This window comes from Salvia splendens, chromosome 10, assembly GCF_004379255.2.
Source record: "Salvia splendens isolate huo1 chromosome 10, SspV2, whole genome shotgun sequence".
Classification (NCBI taxonomy): domain Eukaryota; kingdom Viridiplantae; phylum Streptophyta; class Magnoliopsida; order Lamiales; family Lamiaceae; genus Salvia; species Salvia splendens.
The window spans coordinates 2,045,208-2,057,554 of NC_056041.1; the positions used below are offsets into that span (position 1 = coordinate 2,045,208).

General features: G+C 36.4%; 1 protein-coding gene across 1 annotated transcript; it reads left to right on the top strand.

Annotated features, from left to right (window-relative positions):
• The first annotated feature begins 5,614 nt into the window (after positions 1–5,614).
• Positions 5,615–12,347, top strand: LOC121752183 (K(+) efflux antiporter 4-like). Its single transcript, XM_042147116.1, has 20 exons — positions 5,615–6,114; positions 6,623–6,666; positions 7,366–7,424; positions 7,515–7,593; positions 7,785–7,846; positions 7,924–7,999; positions 8,096–8,170; positions 8,377–8,448; positions 8,551–8,634; positions 8,878–8,946; positions 9,091–9,168; positions 9,441–9,529; positions 10,047–10,143; positions 10,294–10,347; positions 10,465–10,560; positions 10,772–10,960; positions 11,049–11,126; positions 11,240–11,284; positions 11,537–11,626; positions 11,775–12,347. Exons 1-20 carry the CDS (start codon positions 5,880–5,882, stop codon positions 11,862–11,864), a joined length of 1,761 nt encoding a protein of 586 aa, XP_042003050.1. The 5' UTR covers positions 5,615–5,879; the 3' UTR covers positions 11,865–12,347.

The window sequence follows — 12,347 nt, forward strand, 5'->3', positions numbered from 1 at the left end:
TATGTAATCGATATTGATTGCAAATTTTGCCATTATGATTACATCAATAATCCCCTGTTCTGGCTACGAGGTTTCCATGTTAGTGTGGGACATTAAATTGGTCGGTTGACTAATGTCATTTAATTATTGGATTGATGAATTGCATTGTTTTGTTGTACTATTTGTATAACCTCAAATAATTGATTTGTTTTATTATTTATTTTATTTTATTTACGTGGGTGTAATTTTATTTTCAAAATTCTCAAAAACTTATATTTACTTTTCCGAATTTCATTAATTGGTTTTCACGATTTTCCTTACGACAATACAAATCAATATCATAGATTGAATTGATTATACTTAAAAACTGGTTAATTATATTTTACGCAATGACTTTTATTTGGAGTTTATGAACTGACCCAACCACCTTCTGGAAATGAAAAGTCCGTATTAATTTTTTTTAAAAAGGGAACATCATTTTTAGTCTACGAATTTTGCCAAAGTATCCTTTGAACTTTGAGTTAGTATCATTTGAGGTACTTTTTACTATTTCTAAGTTTTTTTAGACGAAAATACCCTCAATAACTTAAAGTGTATATATTTTTAATAAATTTATCATATACTCATATTTTTTTATAAATATCTTTACAATATATTTTTGACAAATTTTCTAAATATAATTTGACCTTAAATATTATCACTTAATTTTGTGACATGCAAGTAAAATCGCTTCTTCAATTTTTTATATTAATATTTTTAAAAAAATTGAATAAAGAACTTTCTTTAATAATAAAAAATTGAATAAAGATCTTTTTATAAATATCTTTACAATATATTTTTGACAAATTTTTTAAATATAATTTGACCTTCAATATTATCATTTAATTTTGTGACATGCAAGAAAAGATCTTTATTCAATTTTTTATTATTAAAGAAAAGTTCGTTATTCAATTTACAAAAAAATTAATATAAAAAATTGAAGAAGCAATTTTACTTGCATGTCACAAAATTAAGTGATAATATTTAAGGTCAAATTATATTTAGAAAATTTGTCAAAAATATATTGTAACGATATTTATAAAAAAATATGAGTATATGATAAATTTATTGAAAATATATACACTTTAAGGTATTGAGGGTATTTTCGTCCAAAAAAACTTGGAAATAGTAAAAAGTACCTCAAATGATACTAACTCAAAGTTCACGGACCTAAAATGATATTTTCAAAGTTTACGGACTTAAAATGATACTTTGGCAAAGTTCGTGGACCAAAAATGATGTTCCTTCTTTTTAAAAAATAGAATCAGACAAAATTAGTACTACTCTTTTTGTCTCAAATGAAGTGAAGTGTTTATTTTCGACAAGAAGCTTAAAAATTTGTGTTTGTGAGTTGAGTGTAAAAAGAATAAAGAAAAAATAAAAGTGAAAGATAATAGTAGTAAAAAATAAAATAAAAGAGATCAAAAGATTTGGTTTGAAAAAAAGAATTCATTTCTTGAAAAGTACAGATAGATTCATTTAGTTTGTGTGATATCTTGAAAAGTATACGGATAGATTAAATGTCGAACTTTTCACTAATTATTAGTTTTCCATATTCTATACAGATAACAAGATAAAGTAAGAAAATGAACAATTATTAGTTTTCCATATTCTATACAGATAACAAGATAAAGTAAGAAAATGAACAATGAGAATGCTTAGAGCATCCACATCCGTGCTCTTGCCAACGAGCACGGATGTGGGCTCGGCCCTACTTTTTCTGCATGCTCTTAGGCAAGAGCACAACACCCACATCCGTGCTCTTCCGCAAGGACGAGCACAAGGGTCCCACCATTCCATTATTCAATTTAAATAAGAGGGAACATCGTTTTTGGTTCACGAACTTTGCCAAAGTATCATTTTAGGTCCGTGAACTTTGAAACTATCATTTTAGGTCCGTGAACTTTGAGTTAGTATCATTTGAGGTACTTTTTACTATTTCCAAGTTTTTTTTGGACGAAAATACCCTCATTACCTTAAAGTGTATATATTTTTAATAAATTTATCATATATTCATATTTTTTTATAAATATCTTTACAATATATTTTTGACAAATTTTCTAAATATAATTTGACCTTAAATATTATCACTTAATTTTGTGACATACAAGTAAAATTGCTTCTTCAATTTTTTATATTAATTTTTTTTAAAAATTGAATAAAGAACTTTCTTTAATAATAGAAAATTGAATAAAGATCTTTTTATAAATATCTTTATAATATATTTTTGACAAATTTTCTAGATATAATTTGACCTTCAATATTATCATTTAATTTAGTGACATGCAAGAAAAGATCTTTATTTAAATTTTTATTATTAAAGAAAAGTTCTTTATTCAATTTTAAAAAATTAATATAAAAAATTGAAGAAGCAATTTTACTTGCATGTCACAAAATTAAGTGATAATATTTAAGGTCAAATTATATTTAGAAAATTTGTCAAAAATATATTGTAAATATATTTATAAAAAATTATGAGTATATGATAAATTTATTAAAAATATATACACTTTAAGGTATTGATGGTCTTTTCGTCCAAACAAACTTGGAAATAGTAAAAAGTACCTCAAATGATACTAACTCAAAGTTCACGGACCTAAAATGATACTTTGGCAAAGTTCGTGGACCAAAAATGATGTTCCCTCTTTAAATAAAAACATTTCCACAAAATTAAAATGCATTAAAAATACCCGGAATAATATTACAAAATACATTAAAAATTAAAAATTACATAATTAAAATCCTAAAAAATAAAAATTAAATAATTAAACTCCTAAAAATTAAAAATTACATAATTAAATTCATAAAATTAAAAAACCAACTACTCGTGGTCGAATTTCACCCACATGTGTTTGATTAGGTCTTCTTGTAGCTCAACGTGAGTTCGGGTATCGCGCATTGTGTGTCTTGTTTCGATCCTCTCACCCACCGTCGTATGCACACCTCGGCATGGGGGAGACCTCGCGCTTGAGCTTCCGGCTTCATCCTCGTCGTAAAAGCTAGCCGCACTCGGTCATTCGTCGGCTATAATCATGTTGTGTAAGATAATACACGTGTACATGATGTCGGCGATATTTTTCACGTACCACAGCCGAGACGGGGCCTTCACAATATTGAATCGGGCTTGAAGGACCCCAAAGGCTCTTTCGACGTCTTTCCGCGCGGACTCTTGACGCTGCGCAAAAAGAACCCGTCTCGGGTCTTGCAGGTTGCTGAGCGTCTTCACGAAAGTTGACCACCTTGGGTAGATACCATCAGCGAGATAGTAACCCATGTGGTATACATTTCCGTTGACGGTGAAGTCGATTGTCGGTGCTACACCATTCAACACATCATTGAAGAGGGGTGAAGAATAGAACACGTTCAAGTCGTTGTTGGATCCGGCAACACCGAAATATGCATGTCAAATCCATAGGCGGTAGTCGGCGACCGCTTCAAGGATAAGTGTTGGGCCGCCGCCTTTGTGGCTGCTTAAGTGTTGCCCCCTCCAAGCAGTCGGACAATTCTTTCACCTCCATTTGAGGTTTTGAGTGAGAGATGAATGTGTAAATAAATTGTATGAAAAATATGAATGAGAGATGAATGGATGTGAAAAATGGATGATGAATGTGTGTATTTATAGATGATTTTGGGGGAAAAAATAAAAAAATTTCAAAAAAATACAGAAAAACGGGCAAAAAACGGCCATTTTTTTGGGGTTATGATTTTTTTTTATTTGGTATTATTTTCAATTTTTTTAAAAAAATGATTTTCCAACGGATATGCCGTTGGCCAATCAGAACGCGCCACGTCACCTGCTCGCTGGCACGGACGTGCTCGATGCATCGAGCAGTGCCGTGCTAGCGTCAAGAGCGCAGCGGCGGACAGCGGTGCCGCGCCGCTGACACGGACGGACGGACGAGCAATTGCTCGCCGCTGTGGATGCTCTTATGTAATTTTTAAAAATAGATTTTTTTAGATTGGATCATTATTGGAAATCTAACCAAATGTGAACTATAATTTATAACAACCCAAAAAAAATTACAAACGAATTAAAATCAAAAAGTTTTTTAGAACAAAATCAAAATCTAAGGCTATGCTACAAAATATAGTTAGAGCATCAACAATAGTCTAGGACCTCCCATAACCCTCACATAGTCTTCCCACTGCCACATCATCCAGCACTAAAATCCTCCTGCCACATCATCTGGACATGCAACTGGACATCAAATAGCTCTCACATAGCCTATCCACATCACTAATAACAATTATATAAATTTAATTTACAATTGTAGCAACATACGGAATTTAATTTACGAGATAAATACAGGAAAATTGAATAATACTATTAAAATTTCAAAAAGTACAATATTTTTTAAAAAATACATTCAAAAAAATTACATAAATTTAAATAAAAACTAATGTCTTCCAATCCTCCGCGCCCACAACTCTTCAATTAAATCCTTTTGGAGTCGAATATGAGCCTCCGTATGACGCATGTCGGCATGTGCTTGGAGGAGGGCTTCTTCATCGTCAGGTACCCCACCTCGTACGTTGGCGGCGGTGACGCCGTGGCTTGGACCGGCTTCATCATTGTCATTGGCCCAATCAGTCAGTTGTACACCTTCATCTTCGACAATCATGTTGTGCATGATAATACAGACGTACATTATATCAGCAATGCAGTCGACATGCCACAAACGCGTTGGCCAACTGCCTGATTGCCGTTGTGCACTTTTGAATAGGGGTGTGGCCGGGTTTGCCAGCCGCATCGTGCCTGAAGCGGAAATACAGATATCGCTGCTCCAAACCGTTAACAATACGCATAAACAAGTCCCGCCTCATCCTAAAACGACGCTTGAAATGGTTGGCGTTAAAACGCGGCTCCTCTGCGAAGTAATCTGTGAACAGGCGCTGATGTGCAGCTACATGATCACGATCAACCACTTGTCGACGGCGGACAACTGGTCGTGGGCGAGGTGCCGGCGGCTGCATATAACTCTGCATCCATCGATCAACCTCACGACTCGTATAGGCATCTAGCTCTTCGTTCAGCATACGCTCGTACTCATCAGCATCCCCATCACTACTACCACCACCACCGGCATTACCCATTTCTTAAATTGATCTTGTACAGAAAGAAAGATAGAGAGAGTACTCGTTAAAACAAGTGGTGCGAATGAAAATGACGTCCAAAGCGCGTATATATAGTGTTTTTGAAAAAAAAAATAAAATTAAATTCTGACGCCGATCCGGGGCCTACAATGGCGCCGTGAGGATCGGCGTTAGAACCGGCGTCACCACACGAATCGGCATGGGTATGCCGAAATTGACGCCGATTTCACCGACGCCGGTCGTAATGGTTCGGCGTCAGAACCGGCGTCGGCGAAAAATCGGCGTCGCGGTTTTGACGCCTCCATTGCTGATGCTCACAATTAGTACAACCACACGTCCCCAATATATAGCCACAAAGAGAATTATCACAATTTCTACCAAAAAATAGCAAAAAAACAAACACAAATAAAACAGTCACGTGGTGGGAGCAGGCGCAGCGCAGACTAAAAAAACATCCCTTCATTATCGTGTTAACTACACTCATAATCTCCTCTTCATTCACTAATCACTCAACTACTACTACTACAAAATTCCTTTACACAACTAACCACCAATTTTCCCCAAATTCTCTCTCTACATCTCACCACCTCACACACTCACAAACTCTCTCTCTCTAGAAATCCCCACGCTCCGGGGTAGTGTAGTAGCTGTATCACAACTTGCGCCTGCGCTGCGGATAGCGACAAGTACAACCAAGCTAACCGACACTTCTCGCCGCAGCTGAATCTGACGAGCGCCGGGGGCCTGCTTCCCGGTGCTGCCTCCAGATGAGTAGATCGCTAGCCGCCGCCGCCGTTGTCTTACTGGCATTGGCGCTGGTAGCCGCCGCGTCGGAGGATTCGAAGCTGGTCGAGGAGGGGGATGTTGAGGTTGCTGCCTTCTCCAATGCGACCGGCACTGAGCTCGGAGGGAATGGGACCAGGCCGAAGGAGGACACGTTTGCTGATATGATCGATCGCGCGCTCGAGAAGGAATTCACGGAGAATGAGGATCATAATGAAGGTTTTGTTAGATCTCGTTTACTTAGCTTGGTTGATTTTCTGAATTTACTCGGATTCTGTTTTCTGGTGATACGTGTTTCGCATAGGGTTAGTATTCGGCTCTGGTTTTTCTAAATGAGAAATGAGAGATTTATTTGGAGCTAATGTACTCTTATTAATAGTAATACTAAAGTAAAGTTTGGATTCTAGAGGTTTTATGAGATTTATGTGATATTTTAAACTGTTTTTTTCATTATTTTGGGGAAAGGTTTCTGTAGTTCGTTTGTTGGACTCAGCGACTATAGATTTTCATTTATTTATTGATCCGGTAAGAGTCATTGTTGAGCTAAAGTTTTTGTTTATGTTTTACTATCTTAATCATTTTTTCCGAATCTAGCTAGCATTTTGTTTGTGTTCTACTGTAGACTAAGACAGCTCAACTGGTTGTTGTGAGTTTCATATGATTAATGCGATGGTGGATTCTTAGTTGATGATTTACCGCCTGAAATTAATTTAATTTAACATGGCAGTGAACGATGCTGGTAGCTTCAACAACAGTGTGGCTGAGCAGCAGGTTTGTGCCTTGCAACTCCAGCTCTTTGATTAGCGTTTCTATTCATTTTAAGCTGATTAACTCAGTAAAGAGAGTTTTGGATTTAATTGCATATGGCAAATGACCCTTGACTTGGAGGGTTCGATTGGATTTTGCAACAAGTTCTGGGGATTTGGAAATGCTTGTCATCAATGACTAGGAATTTAATTACAAGTGCAAAACAATAGGATCCCACAATAAGTGGGAAAAAGTAAATAATCTCTTGTCTCAGTATGGTATAAAAGCTAAGTTACATCTCTTTTGGATAGTAGCCGTCTTCTTTAATGCCGCATTTAGTTGTTCCAGAAACAGAAATGACTTGATTGTGTCTGGATTTGGGTTCAAGCTCTTATCATTTCACATACATTATGATTATGGATAATGTAGCTGGGAGACCTTTGCTCAGCCTTGTATCAGTGTCATAGTCCTCAAAGACTAATATTTCTCGAACAGAGGTCCTTAGGCTAACTTAACATGCGTATGAGATAGACCCAGGGGAAATGGAAGGCTAAAAGTGACTAATGTTAGTTGAACTTATCAGTATCCAAACTTTGGTTATTTTGTAATGAACCGAACTTTTAAATAAAATCATGACGAGTAAACACTGGCATGTTGACACGGTTTGAAATGCAAAGAATGTTGCTTTTGCTTTATTTCTGGCTTACTTTATCTCATTATCAGGCTGTTTTGGAAACAGTAGCTAGAGTCAAGCCAAAGAAAAATGAAACGAAAGAAGAAAAGTATGTATATGTACCATTCTTGCACCATTGTTTCCACCTAATATATATGGTTTCCTTTTATTTATATGCATTATCCTCTTGTAATTACAGATCCTTTAAATTTAATCAAGTTTTCAATCTGGATAATGACAATGGAGCTGAAGAGACCCCAACATTAATAGATAGAAAGGTAAACGATGTTATTGCTCTTTTAGTTCCATAGGAACATTAAATTCTGAATTTTTCTATAGTAGTAGTAGCATTGTTATCTCCAAGAGAGTTCAAATGAAATAAGGTACACTTAAAGAGATAAATTGGCAGTTAAGTCAGAAACAATCTAACCACGATCCGTGTAAATGAACATTTTTTGTTTATTTTCAGGATAATGTATTTATCATATCAAATTTCAAGTCCAAATATCCTGTGCTGCAGTTAGACTTGAGGTACAGTAACAAGTTGTATAAGTCTTTTCTATCTAATCCTTTTGGGTTCTAGATTATCTGACACAATGGTCTTGCAGGCTCATATCAGATCTGGTTGTTGTCATTGTCTCTGCAACTTGTGGTGGAATTGCTTTTGCTTGTGCTGGACAACCGGTCTGATCTCGAACTTTGGCTCCTTTGCGGCTTTGCCTATGCTTACTCTGTTCTACACTTCAACTATATTTCGTAATCCCATGGAACACTTTGCAGGTGCTTTCTGGATACTTACTAGCAGGATCGCTTGTTGGACCTGGAGGTCTAAATGTCATCAGTGAAATGGTGCAAGTATGTTACTATTCTAAACCAACTTTTGACAGTTAAATGTCCTAGTTTGCAATGTAGTGCCTTAGCAGGGATTCCAGAGTAGTTTTTTCGTGGATCACCCATAAACTGCTCTGTTTCCTGTCTTTTGTAATTAGTTTATCCTGACTTATCATTTGATGATATTTTGAGATCGCTCATTTTCAGTAAGGTCTAACTTATCTATACAGGTTGAGACAGTGGCTCAGTTTGGTGTAATTTTCCTTCTGTTTGCTCTGGGCCTGGAGTTCTCCACAACGAAGGTTAGCTGCTTTAAAATGGCAGAGTGCTAGTTTTTTTTGCCCTTTGTATTGACATATGAAGCAAACAGCTGCTTTAAGCTAACGATACATTCAACATTACAGCTACGAGTTGTTCGTGCAGTTGCTATTCTTGGAGGGCTACTTCAAATTCTCTTTTTCATGTGCCTATGTGGAGTTATAGCCTCGGTATGTTCATAAGATGTGTTTAGTTCTGCTACTTATTGCTTGCCAAAAGTGTAAAATGTTTATCCATTAAGTTGATAATTGACCATCATGCACGTTCCGTAGTAAGGCTCCTCCGACAGTTTTTTCAAGTGTAAGCTACATATAGTCGCATGACAAAATTCAGATGTTATCTTTCGCATCCATTGTCTTTGAAAATTCAGATCTTATTGTTGAAATCACTAATTTTCATGTCATTGTTTCCAGGCATGTGGTGGCAGAGCCTCTGAGGGTGTATTTATTGGCGCTTTCCTGTCAATGTCATCTACAGCAGTGGTAAGCTCGGTGCATCAGTCACTAAGCATTGCTGCTAACATATTTTCTTTAACTGTAAAGATGTAAAATGCTATGGTGGGGATAGCATCTTCAACTCTCCTTGACCATATAGTTTCTTTCCTTATCCATGGCTTCCTTTATCAGGTATACAAGTTCCTGATGGAGAAAACTAGTACAAACGCTCTTCATGGTCAAGTGACTATTGGCACACTGATCTTACAGGTAAGATGACTACTGTTTACTTTCTGCATGACACACTTATTTATGTCCCACAAATCTGATTTTTATAAAGTCCTTGTGTTTCCTTAATTACTCCAATCCTGAATGAGGAATTTCATATGTCCTTGTTTGACATAACAGTTGAAGGCTTCTATTCCACAACTCTGATTATCTGATTTCAGCTTTATGTGCTCTCATGTTCTTTTTAAAATTAATCCATATCTTGTCTGCAAGGGTTAATGTTTTTAAATTAATCTCTACTATTTTATTGTCAGGACTGTGCTGTGGGATTGCTTTTCCCTATGCTTCCAGTACTTGGTGGAACTTCTGGTGTTATGCAGGGGGTAATTTCTATGACTAAATCGTAAGTTCAATCCTCTTCTTTCCTCGCACTGGATATTCTTGAAAGAGTCAGAGTAACTAGCATGTCTAATTTAAAAGGACTATTAGTTAGCAATTAGAAAGTAAAATTTGGAAAAGGATTAGAAGTAATCAGTTTCCGTTTGGTTTAATGAAAGAAAGAACTAAAGTATATTTTACAGCAGGAAGAAAATATTCCCGTTTAAATTTGGACAATATTTTCAAGCTTTCAGGATGAGTTGTGTGAATAGTGATATTAGCAGAAAATGATGTGTGCATATTTATTTAGAGGATAGTTCTTATTTTCATGATTGTTCCTACTTCCTAGGAGTGTTTAATTACCAGACCTTGAAAATTTCCTGAAAAGTACTAATGACCATTCTCGTAGAGCACTCTCTGAAGCCGGTCTTATATCTTTTCCTTGCATATTTGATTGATCAATGTCATCTTGATACTTCGTATGTTTGAGCTGAATGCAATCTTCTTTTCGTTGGCTAAAAACTGCAATATCCATTAGCCAGGTTGGTGGTGTTGATTGCGTTCTTGGCAGCTCTAACAATATTGTCCCGGACATGTGTGCCTTGGTTCTTGAAACTCATGATAAGTTTGTCATCACAGGTAAATTTAAATGTTCCAGTGTTTATGTTTCTTTGTGGTTCCTTAATGGAGTTAAATTGTTTATTTTTATCCACCAGACAATTTGTGTAGCACAAACACGTGCAAGCTTCATCAATTTGTCAAATTTACCATGCATGTCTCCTTTTGCAGACCAATGAACTTTATCAATTGGCATCAGTTGCATTTTGCCTTCTTGTTGCTTGGGTTAGTTCCTTGACACTTTTTCTAACTGTATATTTGTTCCCTTATCTTGTCCTTGGTCATTACTTTGTCATGAAATCTATAAGTTGACTGATCTTATATACTTGTTTGGTGTTCCAGACTAGCGACAAGCTTGGTCTCAGTTTAGAACTGGGTTCATTTGCTGCGGGAGTAATGATAGCAACAACAGATCTTGGTCAGCACACCCTTGAACAGGTAATACTATTTATTTTTGCTCTTCTCAAATTAGTGGACAAGATTTACTACATGCTCTGATGGTCCTCTCTATGTAACTGGATATTTCTTTCACAAATGTTCATGCTTATTTAAATAAGAAAACCTTTTGTGTTTGTTAATTACACCTACGTCATAATTACTGTTATCATTTGCTTGGCTACATTTGATTTGATGCATCTTTTTGATCCAGGTTGAACCTATTCGCAATATGTTTGCTGCTCTTTTCTTGGCTAGCATTGGCATGCTGATCCACGTTCATTTTCTATGGAATCATGTTGATATCCTGTTGGCTTCGGTTATACTGGTCGTGATTGTGAAAACAATAGTAATTTCTGCTGTGGTCAAGGGATTCGGTTACAACAACAAAACTTCACTTCTTGTAAGCTGCTTTCTTAGTTGTAAAAAATTGAATTGTTCTACATATGCCACTCATTAACAAAAGTAAGCTTGGTCCTTGAGCCATGTAGGTTGGCATGTCTTTGGCGCAAATAGGGGAATTCGCTTTTGTGCTTCTTAGTCGTGCCTCAAATCTGCATCTCGTTGAGGTAAATACATTCTATGCAGTCTCCCTACTATGATTGGTTCTGATGTTCCTTAGAAATTAGTACTACTGTATATTAATTTCTGTGTTTCTTCTTTTCTTTTTATTAAAATTCAGGGGAAAGTGTACCTGCTGCTTCTTGGAACTACAGCACTCAGTCTGGTAATGATAATCTCCTGCTTAATCTCGTTCATTTAGTATTGAGCATTGTGGACGCTTACTTGTGATTGCAAGACGGCCAACGGCTTTACTACGTATTGATGCAGTTCTAACGTTTCTCCATCACGTATGCTAATAACTAATATGGGTTCTAGAGAGAAGAAGAAAACATTAAAAGATTATTTTTATGTCCGCTGCTGCTAATATGCCTCTCAACCTATTCATAGATGGTTAATGGCGAATATCTTTCTGCAGGTAACTACTCCATTGCTTTTCAAGCTCATACCAGCAGTCGTGCACCTCGGTATCTTGTTACGCTGGTTTTCTCCCGAAAGTCAAGTTGAGGTAATAATGGATTAATGATAGAATCTTCCCTTCCCCCATCTCCTTTTCTTCTTGTTTACGATGCCATACTTGGGCTTTGTACAATATCAATCCATTAGACGGCTGTATGTGTTTCTGATTGTTCTCGGAACATGAAATTTGGCTCCAGCTCGGACTCAAAGGAGACGTTCTCCGGTCAGACAGTACTAAGCAGAGAATCGCCTTGATATCCAAGGATCTCTTGATACACGAGGGTTGACAAATTCATCCCAACCGTAACAGTTCCACATTTTACCTCAGAAAGTCGAGTGGAGGACTCGCCACCCCCTCTGTGTTCTAACAGCATGCCCGTGTGATGTGATATCTCGTATACATACATCTCTAACCAAAGTTGCAGAAGACAGAGCCATACGCGCCTCAGACACCAACCACAGGAAGTAATCTAACAGGTAGAGCCACTAACTATCCGATGTCGGAGGACTGTATAATGCTCCTCCTTTTCAGTGCTTTTGTCCCCATATTCTTCTTCTTCTTCTTCTTCTTCCATGCAATATAGTTTCAGCCTTTGCTATATTAAGACTTCATTTGTTCCTTTTTGGCCTCTTTTATTTTATTTTTTGATTATCACTTAACTGTAGAGAAAGCTTTTTTATGTATCTGCAATGATTTGAACAGGGCATCTGTACAAAAAAATGCTTGTCTAACAACGAAGTTGCTAGAGGAATTTTTTTATTTTATCTAA

Bases quoted from the DNA above. Each gene is read 5' to 3' on its own strand.
- LOC121752183 (XM_042147116.1), top strand. From the start codon at position 5,880: ATGAGTAGATCGCTAGCCGCCGCCGCCGTTGTCTTACTGGCATTGGCG. The intron at 8,171-8,376 runs GTATGTTACTAT...TTATCTATACAG, and splicing joins TCATCAGTGAAATGGTGCAA to GTTGAGACAGTGGCTCAGTT. The intron at 9,530-10,046 runs GTAAGTTCAATC...TCCATTAGCCAG, and splicing joins GTAATTTCTATGACTAAATC to GTTGGTGGTGTTGATTGCGT.